At 44.7% G+C, this 15,236-nt stretch overlaps 1 protein-coding gene across 2 annotated transcripts in view; it reads left to right on the top strand.

Moving 5' to 3' along the window:
• LOC144772859 (PRKCA-binding protein-like) overlaps nucleotides 1-15,236 on the top strand; it is a 126,650-nt gene that overhangs the window by 54,870 nt on the left and 56,544 nt on the right. For both annotated transcript variants that reach the window (XM_078657496.1, XM_078657497.1), the window contains 2 exons: nucleotides 3,125-3,253; nucleotides 4,216-4,282. In XM_078657496.1, the coding sequence (XP_078513622.1) occupies nucleotides 3,125-3,253; nucleotides 4,216-4,282 (196 nt within the window). The remainder of the gene's footprint in view (nucleotides 1-3,124; nucleotides 3,254-4,215; nucleotides 4,283-15,236) is intronic.

Here is a 15,236-nt window from a genome sequence, read left to right as displayed (position 1 = left end):
TCTCTCCCTCTGTGTATCCCTCTGTGTATCCCTCTGTCTCTCTCTCTCTCTCTCTCTCTCTCTCTCTCTCTCTTTCTCTCTCTCTCTCTCCCTCTCTCTCCCTCCCTCCCTCTCACTGTCTCCCTCCCTCTCTATCTCTCTCTCTCTATCCCCCCCCACTCTCTCTCTCTCTCTCTCTCTCTCTCTCTCTCTCTCTCTCTCTCTCTGTCCCTCTCTCCATCTCTCTCTCTCCCTCCCTCTCCCTCCCTCTCTCCCCCTCTGTCTCCCTCCCTCTCTCCCCCTCTGTCTCACTCACTCTCTGTCTCCCTCCCTCTCTCTCCCTCGGTCTCCCTCACTCTCCCTCTCTCTCCCTCGGTATGTCTACCTCCCTCTATCTCCCTCTATCTGTCTCGCTCCCTCTGTCACCCTCCTCCCTCTGTCTCTCTCCCTCTGTCTCGCTCTCTCTGTCTCCCTCCCTCTGTCTCCCTCTCTCACTCCCGCTCTCTCTGTCTCCCTCTCTCTCTGTACCCCTCCCTCTCTGTATCCCTCCCTCTGTCTTCCTCTCTCTATCTCCCTCTGTCTGTCTCCCTCTGTCGGTCACCCTCTGTCACCTCACCCTAGCTTCCCGGGCACACACACACAGCTGCACCGAGTACTTCGCAGTTCTTTAAAAAACCATTTACTGCGAGCCATGCAATAGATGAGGCATAGTGAGAACAAAGCTTTCAAAGGAATGCCTCTTAATTAGCAGTAGTTATGTGCTAAGTGCCCGTTAATACCAGTGTCATCCCGCGACACACCCACCATTTGCAGGCAACACAGTACTGTATCGGGACACACCGTTTTGAAAGCTCTGACCTAACCTGAGGCAGTAAAAATAAAAACAAGGACCGAATGACTTACGGTTATCGTTGTTCCTTCAAAAAAAGTTTTTAGTAGGCAGATCAATCTGCAAGACAGAACAAGCAGAAAGACAAACAAATCATATGACAGTTATGTACAATTGTATAACCACGTGAATCGCCAGGTGAGTGACAATGCTCATGCTGCTATTTAGTGCTCTTCAAAGTGCAGCAATAACACGTATCAGCTAACAGCTAGTAGTGACAATGGTGCGTGAACGCTAGGCACCAGTTGCGGTTGCTAAATGGTGACTGGGTCAACTCCCAGGGAGGTGGTTTATCGGCATCAATTACTCGTGGCACAAGTGCACTTCTCATCCTGCACGCCGACTCAGGCATTGCCGGTTTATGTACAATCAAGCAAAGAGAGTGAATATGACTAGTTAAAATCCACAAGCGATAAAGAGGGTCTTGCTATCTGAAGTAAAAAAAGGCAGACTGAATTCAAGATGGTCACCAAGCTTACATTAAGTGTAGGGAAACCTTACACCATGGATCCTGGCGGAGGGCGGTGGCTTGTAGTCACACGCTGGGAACACAAAAGATGAGTAACATCACGTAACTACAGAAATGGCCACTATATTACCTGCGGTAGCTGAGGAGGTGGTCAAGTACTCACTCCGTCAAAGCCAGACACCTGTTTGGCACCTATACACTCCCATCATAAGGACACCACGGATGGTAAGGTTCCTGTCCGGGGTGTTTTTAAGAAAGTATTGGCCGCATGGAACGCATGCACTCTGTGTCATGGGTCTGATGACGTCCGTGCGTACGCACGAACGCCTGCGCCAGTCGGGCCCCGGGAAACACTGCAATGATAACCTGCGTAGTGTAGAGCAAGTATTGACTAAAGTATAACTTTATTGTGTGGAAGTTGACACTCATTCCAAAACATCGGAAATAATTGAGGCAAGCTTGAAAACATAGAAAATCTCTATCCTATTTGGATCACTATGGGCGAGAAGTCTATTTGAAAAGTAGATTTTGTGTAAGTTACACCATATGCTCTTGTGGCCCCTAAGCCAAAGTGAGGGGTGTAGGCATGGTACCCTGGTATGTTTGTATGGGGTAACGGGCTGGTAAAGAAAGTAAAGGGTACCACAGTTACATTATGTGCCTATAGATCATAAAACTGCCATGATGGCGTAAATGCAAAAGCAGATATCAAAGGATAGTAAGGGGTGTATTAACGTCTTAGCACGGACCGCCAAGGGGTGTTGTCATTTAGTCTCTGTTTATGTGTTGAAAGACAATACACCCACTGCTGTTTTTTTTACCGAAAAAGTACTTTCTGTGAATTATCTCCTGGTTTTATTTGCTCAATCACTGTCCAACGCAAATCATTTGTGGTGTGATTGGCCTGAAGGAAATGTTCAGTCATTCTGGTTGTACATTTTTTTCACCGAATATTACTCCGGTGCTCACACAGCTGTTGTTTGACCTTGCTTGTGATCATTCCCAAGTACCTTAATCCGTATGGACACGTAATAAGGTATATCACGTTGTAGTTGCAATTCGTCTGTGATCTCTGTATCCATGTTTTGCCATGATCCAGATCTAAGGTTTTGGTGGATGTGGTAAGGTGAAAGACACTGCATTTGCCACACGGAAAATGGCCCTTGACCTTTGGTAGACGCCAGGCCATTAAATACAGACAGGTTGTCCTCACAGTCAGTTTTTTAGGGCGAGCATGTACTAGAGCATCCCTAAGGCTTCTTGCCCTTTTAAAAGAGAATAAGGGTGTCTCCCATTTCCTATTATTTCTTGCCAGTACCTTCCAATGCCTGTTTATTGACTTCGTTATTGCATTTGAAGCGACAGTGCACGTAGTTACACAGGTCAAAGGAACTCAGTCAGTGTGCTTCGGATTGTCCTCCAGGAGGATCTATCCTGGTTGGTTCCTAGCCCGTTTACAACTTTTCTTTAGGAGTCGGTCCAAGTACCCGCGACTGCGCAGTTTGTTGGTTAGTTCAGCCGACTGGGTGCGGTAGTCCGCCACCTTGCTGCAATGACACCTTAGCCGGAGATATTGCCCATAAGGGAGGTTTTCCCGCAAGGGCCTAGGATGGAAGCTAAAAAATTCACGTAGGCATTCCACACCTCTGTTGTCTTTTCTCTCTCCCTTTTTCTCTTCTGTGCAACACTCTGCATTTTCACCTATTCTTTAAGTACTCTTTCGCACTACTTCACACTTCACTTTCCACCACCTCTCTATATACCTATTGCCTTTCTTTCTTCCTTAGGTGTTTGATAATACTCCTGCTGCCATTGATGGCACCCTGGCAGCAGGTGATGAAATTACTGGTGTCAACTGTAAATCAGTCAAGGGCAAGACCAAGGTGGAAGTAGCCAAGATGATACAGAATGTCAAGGTAAGTCTTGTGTGAGAGTTCTTTGTATATCCAAGTAGATCAGAGGACACGGTTAGAGTATATGTGGAAGTGGAGAGGCAAGCATGAGAATGAAAGGTAACAGATAATCATGTATAGGAGTCTAAATATGAGGAAGAATCAGAAGTGTGTGGTCGTGAAGATAGGGATAGCGGCCACAGATCAGGGTAAAGAATGCAAACACATCAGTGGTAGTGCAGCAAATTAAGACATTAATGGTAGAGTGGATGTTGTGAGGCAGTCAAGGAAGTGAGGAGTGAGGCGGACGATGTCTTGAGATGCAGCATAAGTTGCAAAGGGAGATGTAAATGGGAGAGATCAGCATGGGTAAGGGCATTTAATGAGGAAGCTGGGGCAACATCATACTTTAGTGGAATGAAAACAAATGCGTTGGTGACTGGGTTGGCCAGAGATTGCCTGGCAGTTGACAGGAAAATACCGCCATGAGACAGAAACAGTTAAAGGGTTGGGGGCAAAAGAAGAGGCAGGTGTGTGAAGTGGAATAAGTAAGGCTGAACCAGGAAGGAGCAGGCCAGGCAGTGTGTCCACAACAAGTTCTGCTTTCAGCAGCCATGTTCAACCTACAGTTTTTGTTGAGGAACAGTGCAAAAGGTGTATGCAGACTCATTCCTGTCTTAAGTACCCCTTTTAGTTGAGCTGGGATGTATCCCAAAATCAAACGTTGAAAGGTACGTTGGAGGATTCACCAAAAAACTTGCCCAAAGTCCCAAGATTTGTTGCTAATACAGTGATAAACTGGAGCAGGGTGTGGAAAGGTTTCCTTGACCTGAGGTCACAAAAATAACTAGAAGCACGCTATCGGCTGTCGCATGTCTGAAAATAGTTTTCTTCTTAATGTACCAGAGGCGAATTCTGAAAACGTAGATTGGAAGTTGATGTGAGAATGCAACAATTCTAGCACCTTTTTTTCCCTGTCTCATTAGGAAGAAGTTACCATTCACTACAACAAGCTGCAAGCTGACCCAAAGCAGGGAAAATCCCTTGATATAGGTAAGAAATTCCAATGTTATTTTAAATCCCACAATCTGTGGCTTGTGTGCTAGAGATCAAGCAGTCTCTCAGCATTGGAGTCAAAGGTCGCTCTAATAGTAGAATTCCTAGGTTTTTCAATATTTATAGAGATTTTAGATTCTCTAATGCTTTGTTGTCCAGACCTTGTGTTCTGTCATGTTTGCGGGTCCCAAAGGAAGAATTTGAAAACCTTGCTGTCTTTATCTTTATCTGTAGCAGTTCTCCATAGTATTGCGTGTTTATGTTTACCTTGTCACCATACCTTGTCACCATTCCCCTTCCATTACACCTTTTCCCAACTTCTTTTTTCTAGCAAATCAACACTCTTCTAGAGTTCCTATCAAGGTCACATCATCATGCATTCAATTAGGAGGCCATTTCTTTAAGCTGTAGCTGAGGTTCTTGAATTGATTGAGCCCCCTGCTGCTTACTTTGACATCTGTAATAGTGTTCTGTTGGAGCTGCACAAATGCAAAGTGGTAAATGAGCCACGAAGATAATTTCAAAGATTGCGCTTTGGTTGAGGTACAACTTTGAGACAAAATAGTGGCCTCACATACCATGCGGGTGTAAACACCAGGTGGGGTTCCTCTTCGTGGCCAGAGAGTGCCTCTTCCATACTGCCTGGGACCACTTGCACATGCTGCTCAGTTTGCTGGGTGGCTGTTCTGCAAGTACCAGGTAGAAAGCCGAGAGGATGTTAGGCATAAAGCTCATACAAAACAGTGCAGAAACATTCACCCACGTAGAGGATATCTAAAACACCTTTTTGCCTTTGACGTGGTGGAAGGAAAGGAGAATTGTCAGGAACCGCTGCAGTTCCGGAATATTGATAATCTTAAATTGGAAATAACTGGAGACAGTTCCTGTTTACAGACTTCTCCATTATTTGGCTCACTTCACGTAATGGATTTTGACTTTTTTGTTTTTTAAACGTGTCACCTGGTATATAACTGCCTTTAATGCATGTCACCAATGCTGAAAGCCAAAACAAGCCCGGTTGTGGTCAGGAAATGATCCTGCTGTCTTAAAAAAAACAATCTGATCCATTTCTAAAATGGCTCAGATTGCTTCTATGGATAAAAAAAACAGTTGCTCAGGATGTTGAGCATACTATTGCATAGACGTTCCCCACTCAGAGAACTATAAGTCTGAAAACATTCCGAATACCATAAGAAGATGAGGTCAGCCAGAGAGCCCTGTGGAAAATAAGAGAGCCTCTAGTGGCAAAGGTACTAAACAGAGGAATATTGAAAATGGAGAACTCTACTACAATATATGCCCATCCACTTCCCTCCATTCTACTGCTCTCTACTCCACTCTATAGCACTCCACTCTACAGCACTCTATGCTTCGTTACTTCACAGCACTGTACTCCATTCAACTTCTCGTCACTCTAATCCATTCTACAGCACTCTGCTCTTTGCCACTTCCCTCTACGCCACTTCACTCTATACCACTTCACTCTATACCACTTCACTCTATACCACTTCACTCTATACCACTTCACTCTTCACCACTAACATTTAGCCATGTTGAGCAGCAGCCAAACTGGTGTACAACATGGTTAAAATACATTGGCAAAGCCAATAGCTCTTGCATAGGCGAGACCCATTGACTTTGCCAATGCTTGTTTGTCTGGAAAAATATTTGAAGGGGTTTTTCCCTATGAAAGCTTCCAGAAGCATCATTACTGAAACCCAAAATTGGTTAGCTATAGGACTGTAACTTTCTTCAAACTTGAAACAGAATTGACAAGGCAGCAAATTCCCACAAGAAACTATACAGACTCCTAAAAGAATTTACAAACCCCTCAACTTGTCAGACCGTCAGTCCATCCTCACAAGACTAGGTAAACAAATTGTCAATTTTTTATGAGGAAAAAAATTGATAACATTTAAAACACCTTTCCTAAACACAGGATAGAAGAAAGAAACATTGAGGCTGACTTTATGAATGTTCCTTGCACAGCACATTTAGATGTGTTCACCACACTAACTCAGGAGGAGGTCAGAGATGAGATGTCCTTTAAAGGACAAAATCTGGCTCACCAGAAGACCTAGTTCCACCTCACATTCTGTCAATGCTATGCTCTGTTCTACTTAACAGTTTCACAGACCTTTTAAACATGTCTTTAAATTTGAAACTGTTCCTATTAAATGGAAATCAGCAAGGGTCAAACCAATCCTCAAAAACCAATGGCAGATCCTAAAGAGTATAGTAACTTTTGGCCAATCTCCTTGCTTCCATATTTTGATAAGGTAATGGAGTCCCTGGTAAATAAACAACTAACAACATATTTAGAAAGCTATCAACTGTATGACCCTTCCCAGTCGGGCTTTAGGGGTGGCCACAGCACCGAAACATCTCTTATAGAGGTAGTTGACAACATAAGACTCTCTCTAGTTGACGGGCAGGCATCAATGCTTGTCCTATTACATCTATCGGCCACCTTCAACACCATCTCTTAAGCAACCTTAATACAGGGACTTGAGGAGTAAGTCGGAGGTAAAGTCCTCAACTGGCTGAGAAATTACTTGAAAGGACGGACCACCACTGTACAACTAGACTCTCTAGTCTCCCTTAGTTCAACGGTTGGCAGAGGAGTCCCCTAGGGATCGGCACTCAGCCCTATGCTATTTACCATTTACATTGCGCCACTGGCAAGAGTAATGAGATCTTATGGGTTTGACGTAATCTCAAATAAAGATGATACTCAGTTGATAATTACCCTGGACCCAATCCAGCTGACACTAAAACCAGATTAAAAAATTGTATGACTCACATGCAAACTAGATGCAAACCAGCTACCTCCAACTTAACGCAAGTAACACCGAGGTAATATTATTTGGAAACGAACAAGAACTGTGGTCAGATGACTGGTGGCCGACGAGTCTGGACCTCTGTCCTTCCCCAAAAACCACTGTATGAAATTGCGGTGTAATTTTTGACAAGCTGTCCATGAAGGACCAACCGTATCCTGGGCACCTGCTATGGCATCATGCAAACTCTATGAAAACGATTCAATGGATTCCTATGGAACCCAGAAAATCATTAGTTCAGGGTCTGATAATTAGTCTATGGAAACACATTAATGGCATCCATAAATTAGGCATTATATACAAGACACACCTGATGTTGCCCAACACCGCTGCCAAATTGGTATTAAATCTTCCACCTCTGACTCCATCTGCCCCCAGTTTAAAATGACTACATTGGCTCCCAATTAGGAAACGTACTTGTGTCAAGCTCATTTGTCTTACAAGTCCCTTTATGGAAATTGGCCGTAGTATTTGGGGAGGAAACTTCATTGGTATGTACCCCAAAAAAATTCGAGATTAGGAGGAAAACGTCTATTGATCCCCTTTAGGGCCAGAACTACTGGAAATGGTGGCAGATCTTTCTCCCACTTAGCCCCTCAACAATGGAACGAGCTCCTGGCGCACCTCCGAGCCATCATGGACCACCGGCAATTTAAAAAAGAGCTGGAAACCTGGTTGTTTAAAACACCTTCTATGCTGTGGTTACCCTCCTCTAATAAACCCACTACAGCACCATGTGACCCTTCTGGGTGCTGAGTGTGCTTAACAAAAACCCAATAATAAAGTATGTGTGCTTGATCTGTTGTCTTCGTGCCTGCCCTCCGTTGTCGGTGTGCTTCCTTATCCCCTGCCCTCATTGTGTGTGTGCTTCCTCAATTTACATTGCATGTCCTTCATTACCCGCATTCATCCTTCCCTCCATATTGCCTCGTCTCTCACCTGCTCCCCAGCCCTAACCCACTGCCCCCCTTTTTTAAGAGTTTATTTGTGCCATACAAGAAAAGCACATCCCACACAGCTGGAGATAAATAAAAAAATCTTGCCTTGTTTTGCAGTCATGCGCATCCATGTTGTATGCTCCTACAAAATGTTGCTTTTTAATACATATTTTTTAGTTACGGTGCACAGTAACCACACTGCTGTACAACATGGTTAAAAAGTCATTACCAAAATCAATGTGTCTCATCGGTGTGAGCCTTTTGGTTTGCCGGTTTTATAATGTTCTTCTATTGTCTGAGTGCCTGGGTTAAAAAAAAAAGTAGAATAGCGTTGCTCTGTTTTCCTCTTTGAAAGTTTTTTTAATGTATGCAGTCAGGAAATTGTTGATTTGCTGCAAAGCTGTCTCTGTGGCCTCTTTACAAGTCTTATTTTTAGGTCTCGCTGGCGTTGGAGCGCGAAGCGTTGCCGCCAACGAGACTTATAGCTGCCGTGTTTGCCTCCAAGGGAGACAGACCTGGAGACAAACCTGTGCACGAGCCGATTCTAGTATGGGCACGAGCCGATTCAGGTCTGTGAACGTGCTTCACAGTGGATCGGCTTGTGCGCGTTAATTAATGCGGAGCACGTCAGGCGCCCAAGTAACAATTATCACAGCATGAGACCCCACTTATCACAGCATGTCAACAGGCGCCCCAGGCTGCTGGAGCACTCAACTATAATTAATGCGCAGTTGAAGGCTCCAGCAGGTGGGGCGCCTCTCGGCATGCTGTGATAATTATTACTTTGGGGCCTCATGCTGTGATAATTCTCACTTTCTGTGTTGTGATCGGGAGCAGGCGTATTACTGGCGCCACCGCCACGCCTTCATTAGTCATAAAAGCTGCATAATTAGGGCGGCATGTGTAGACATTTTTACGTATTTAAACGTGCAGCACTGAACATTTTCAAAGAAGGCGAATCAGCGACATTCATTGGAGACACGACCTATTTGAAGACGCTTGTATTACTGGGGTAAGTTATGTGAACTGTTTAGTTTCTTTACTTTATTATAGTATAACTGGCAGGGTTGGCTAAATTATGCGAGAAAAGGAAAAATATGCAGGAGATGATGGTATGAGGCAAGTGTGGCAAATGTATAATTATGCGTACACCATATAAAAGCAAGTTGCAAAATGTCCGGTGTTGGGCGGATGGGTTCACTGTGCTGTTGCGTCGCCTGTCGGTGTGGTTATGAGTGCATGTGACTAGCTGGCGACATGTCCTTGTACTGCTACTTGCCTGAGTGTAAGATGGTTATTTAACTGCAGCTGGAGTCGGACTCTAGACACAAATTTGGTGGAAAACAATAACCGGTGCTTCGTAGGCTTCTATTATGCTTGCAGTACTATTTCCTCCCTCTTTATCACAACACTCTCGTCCAGAGTCACAATGTAGTACCGGGCCTGTATATATATCCACACCGGCAGTAATTTAAAAAGGAATAAACAACTTAACCTGCACCAAAAATGAAAAATTGCTTGAATGTAAGGACTGTGGCGAAGGCAGACCATGAGCTGTGTGAAGGCAGCACTGCAGCTCTGCTCTGCTTTCTTAACTTTGTTAAGACTTACCGGTTCGGTTCCGGTTCGTTCGTGGCGGCCCCGGCGGCCGGGATATGCACTGTCTTGATTAGTCTAACTGACTAGGCCTGGCCTGCCAGCCTGCCGGCCTCATGTGGTGCTGCTGCCATTCCTCGCATCGTCGTCGTCGGGTCGGGTGAAATCGCGCTGGCTCACACAGGCACTCAGACCTTGAATGGCCATTAGCCTAACGGCGTTAGGGAGTCGGTGGTGGGGCGTGGACGTGTGGCAATGCGCAATCTGAAAAAATCTGCGCACGCTGCCTGCCGCCGCACAGCCCCAGCCGCCACAATAACAAAATACAGCCCAAAATCAGTGCCCCGCCTACTGGGCCGGCTACACTGTAACTAAAGTTTAACTCAGAGCTGCGGCCTCCAGGCAATCCACAAGATTCTCTTTTTGGCTCCGCCAGGGCAGGCCAGGCTCACCACAGCTTCGTTAGGAGTGAGACTGAGCGATTCGGGAGATGGACGCGCAGACAGTACTGCGGACGAGAAGTGGTTGCATAATATTCTTTGCTACTGCCAAGTCCAGTAGTGAGGTAATAAACTATATCAAAAATAAAAAACAATGACGTGCAGCAATCCGTGTACACCCGGCCCCGATAATTAAGTGCCGGTGCTAAGAATCCGGAAAGCACCGGCACAAATTAAGCACTAGGTTGTGCATGTGACATGTTGACTGGTTGCCCTTGCACGGTTGATGTAGTGCTGATATTAAGACTACACCTGCAGTCCTGGCCTGGCTGAGGATTTCTGGGGTGCAGGAGTAGAGTGCGCTGTATGTGTGGTTAGGATACGGTACAGGGCAGGGATGTGCATGGACTGGTGTGGAATCATGCGTCAACTGACCTATTTCATTTCCAGGGTGCTTACCAGGGTGCGAAGCCATAAAAGAGGTGGGTTCGAGCTGTGCTGGTGCTGGGGCAGGCCCCTGAGTTCCCACAGACCCGCCAGGTGGAGTGTTGGTGTAATAAATAACTTCTAATAAGTATCCGGTTGTGCCGCCTTTCTTGTACTCTAAAATTGAATTGGGGCTTTGATCCAGCCCTTGGGCCGAGCACACACTGCGGAGCGCTCTCATGCATGGAAGGATCGTTTTGTCTTGAATATATATATATATATATATATTACCTACTGGCGGTCGCCAGTAGGTATATATAGTTAGGATTTTTTCTCTATGGGTTTTTTGAAAATTCTATGTCTAATAACTTTGGCGTTTGTGGACGGAATTGGCTGAAAGTTTCAGGAAAATGGCACATTTTGTTTCTGAGCAGCCCTTGAAAATTTGGGGGGGGTTCGTCAAGGGGGGGCCGAGACAAAAGGGGGGTCCCAAAACGTGTTTTTAACATTGAGTTTTCCATAGGGCGGTTGGCCTCACTTTTAGCCCGAACGGCTGAATGGATTTGCACGAAACTTGGCAAAATTGTAGGGACTGGTAGCCCGATGTGCCTTTTGTAGGTCTCAATATATGTGCTCCAGTGGATTTTGAGAAATTAACGTTTAAAAAAAGATATATATCTGTAACAGCGGACCAGGCAGCGCTCCGGTTCGCGTACTTTACGCGCAACGGAGCTTTGTGAAGCGAAGCTGATTGGTTCTCCGGCGTCTGTCAACATTCCAAAAAGTCCGTAGCGGCCGCCATCTTGTCTCTCGGTAGGATCGAGAGACAAGAGGAGGTCAAAACAAAGGGGGAAATAACTATAAGGGGGCATAGTAGATCCTCGCTGACCCCCTAGGTTTGATGTGGAGGTTTTAAAAGGGCCCCGCGGGGCAAAAAATAATAATAATAATAATAATCGAACGGCTGAATGGATTTGCACGAAACTTGGCAAAATATTAGGGACTGGTAGCCCGATGTGCCTTTGCTAGGTCTCAATATATGTGCTCCAGTGGATTTTGAGAAATTAACGTTCAAAAAAAGATATATATCTGTAACAGCGCTCCGCTTCGCGTAACGGAGGTTTGCGAAGCTGATTGGTCATTTTGTCACTGGGCTATAGTTGGGCTACATCTGGCTGATATTTGGGCTACATTTGTTTTTTTGTGTGTCTGGCGGCCATCTTTGGGCTACATTGGGCTACATTGGGCTTCATTGGGCTACATTGGGCTACATTTGGGCTCCAACATATATATAGGCCAATGTAGCCCAATATATATTTTTCAAAGTTAATTTTCGTAAAAACCACTGGAGCATATATCTTGAGACATAGCAAAGGCACATCGGGCTACCAGTCCCTACAATTTTGCCAAGTTTCGTGGAAATCCATTCAGCCGTTCGAGCTAAAAGTGAGTCCAACCGCCCTATGGAAATGAAGGAAATGAATGGGTAATTTGTAATTAGCAAATAGCTAATCGCAAACTAGGAATGGTAAAGAATCGCTATTTATTCCTTAAAGTTCGCTATTTAGGAAATGCAAAAAACTTTGATGATACATATGGCGGTTCATCTCTAACAAGATAAGAAGCATAGGGATACATTTATGATGACTGGCGCATCACCAGGGATGTGTTAGTCATTCTGTGCCGCTGTTCCGTCACCTATGGTGTGCTGCATTTACAATGCGGCGCATCATGGGGCAAAAACAGCACAGATGCGTGATGTATCTGTGCCGTAAAGGTGGCGCATTGCTGGAGTTGTATCGCAAGTGTGATGAAGCTCCAGCAAGGGTCGGGGGTGCCCCTGTCGCAGGGTTTCTGTTCTCACACAGAACTGTGGACAGAGGATTGGAACCTCGGCGAATTAGGGTGTCCCAAAACTCACGTTAGTAATCAAAAACTCCTTAGCAAGCTAGGTACAGTGTCACATTGGATATAACAAACTCTCAATGTTTAGACAATCCAGAATATGAACTTATAGTACCTCAGGATACGTGGAACTCATGAACAGTCGGTCGTTATATATTTCTTAGAAACCAGAACATGGAGTTAAGAAGAACACATGTGTATTTGAAATGTTTATTTACTAATGCCGTCTTCTCAGGCGTAGTATCTTAGATAATAGAAGTACACATATTATCAGTAGCAAAATTACCAGCATAGTTACTAGTACATAAAAAGCGAATGGTGACAGTATGTTAACATGCTGTAAATGAATAAGAGTTAGCAACACTTATAAGCAGCCGCGGGCCGTGGAGGGAGTTACGGTGGGGCAGGGAGGCGGGGAGGGGGAGGGGCAAGGTAGAGAGGGCTCCACCCTGCTTCTCCCCCTCCCCGCCTCCCTGCCTCACCGTAACTCCCTCCACGGCCCGCGGCTGCTTATATCTCACCCTCCCTAATACACATATTATATTATTTGCTAAGAAGGTCTCTTTGTGTTGGTTTAGGGCGTGCCCATACTTTAGTGTCTTAGATTTGAAGGAATCACATCAGCATACACCAGCTCTCTCTTCATGTGAACCGCATCAACTGTTGTGTATGTGTGTTCGGCAAAGCAATATAAAACTCGCCTCATGCCCAGAATTGGCAGAAGTTGCACTTATGTTATGAGTATGAAGTCGTGGAGATCAGACCTCATAACAATTCTGTATCGTGTTGTTCTTGAAACTTTAGCACTCGCTGTACAGATATAGTTTAACAAGCAAAGCAGATAGTAGAGCAATAACATATTATTCTCATGTAAACCACGATGAACTACTAGGTGGAAAGCTAAAGCAACAACTAAGTGTCGTGTGCAGAAGTTGCAAAAAAGGAAAAATGGCGTTTAAACCGGTAATGAGCCCATGCTAACTTAACACGGTGTAAAGATATCCAGGACCTAGATGACACCTCCCCATGATCCGGAAACGAACTGAATAAGATAATAGAAGTGCCATCTCATGAGAGCAGATTGCAAGTTTATATGTGGACGGTCCGCAAGGTAAAGCAATAAAAACTAGGAAAATTTAATGCTAAAGAAAAATAAAACAGCCAAGTACTTTATCGAGTCTTAAGCCAATAGGCAAGGTAAATAATAAAAACTTGACAAATAAGTCAATGAATTGTCAATGAAATGCTAGTACTCAGCATATCAAACATGAAAAAGGTCTATGACATAACTGTGTATGCAAAATAAGCTGCAATAGCCTCCAATAGGAAGTCACCGTCTTCATCCGAAAACAGTTCAGCCATCCAATTTAAAAGCGGAAAAGAACATACGTGCTCTCCCAGCACCGGATCCTCTATCACCATCAGAGGACAGCTCGGTGGGTTTTCAAGAAAGCTCTGTTCCAAGAAAGACTGTGCTGCCGCCAGTAAATTCCAGGGACCAAGTAGTCCATGCATCAATGCCACAGCCATAATCCTTTCGCCAGGACAAACCAACTCGTGAGTAATGATAGGAGTCATCAGCTGATTAAAGTCGACGTCAGGAGAAACCGGTCCGCAGAGACACAAATCAATGGCCCAATCGAAATCACAGGTCAGGCAGTGAAATACAGGCTGGACACAGGTGAAGTAGGAGAATCGAAAAGATAATCCATATGCCGTGCTTAATATCGCCAACGGCATTGTGCCATAATATTCTAGCATGCGATTGCGGAACAGTGTCAGCAGCTGCAGGGTGGGAGGTTGCATAGGAGGGACATCCATATTTAAAAATGTAAAAAAGCACAAGAGCGTCCGCTGGTAATGCAAGTAAAAATGCCAATCCACGAACCGGAGTGGAGAAAATGGAATGAAAGGAAGCAGGGATGACTCCAAAGATTTTCTCAAATGAAGTCACGAGACCACTGGTAACAACTTTAAAAAAGTGCGCCAGGGTCTTTGTGGAGGATGCGTTAAAGATAGTCGGAACCATCTTGCTGAAATTGAAAGGCAAATCTGAATTAAAAGTATTCCTTTTATCGTAACAGTAAGTGAACGGGTTATTTGCTGCAGAAATGTTCTATTTCCTCCCACACATGAACATAGGGAGTTTTCAATCTGGCCACAAATACCAACCTTGGGACAGATTTCAACGGCATGGCAAGAATAATAGCTCTTTTGTCTCAGAGAGAGGTGGCCTTGAGTTCGGCCCGTGAAACTTTCGTGCTTCACATAGCGAACACCCGTACAGAGGTGCAGACCCTTTTCAATTAACTCAGAACAATCTTCATTATTGAGCATCAAATAACTACCATTTTCCAACAACTTGAACGTGGGGATGATAGCAGGAACTGGCGTGCCTTGCAACACGCAAGCCATATTTGGTCGGTGTTTGTTGCATGAACCGTGTAACTGTATGTGCCTACACATTAGTGAATGATCTGGCGTCTCAGTGCATTCCTCTCCATTTAGATAAACTTCTTGATCATCTTTGAAACATCTATATGTGTATGGAAGCGACCAGACCTCATGAAGAAAAGCACTACCTAAAGGTTCATAACGACCTATTGGTATATATTTCATACAATTTGAAAACTTATATAAAGCAAAAGGCAGCGTTATTAAACCGTGGATAAGGCACGTTGCCAAAAAACCCGCAATCCTCTGCTGATGATGTCACTGAGCATGTCATGAATGATGTAATATGTGACATCATCAGCAGTGGATTACGGGTAATAGTATCTCTAGTTTACTCCCCTATAGCTGTCTT

The sequence above is a fragment of the Lissotriton helveticus genome, chromosome 8, assembly GCF_964261635.1.
Source record: "Lissotriton helveticus chromosome 8, aLisHel1.1, whole genome shotgun sequence".
NCBI classification, from domain to species: domain Eukaryota; kingdom Metazoa; phylum Chordata; class Amphibia; order Caudata; family Salamandridae; genus Lissotriton; species Lissotriton helveticus.
This window is presented reverse-complemented; position numbering and strand designations above follow the sequence as displayed.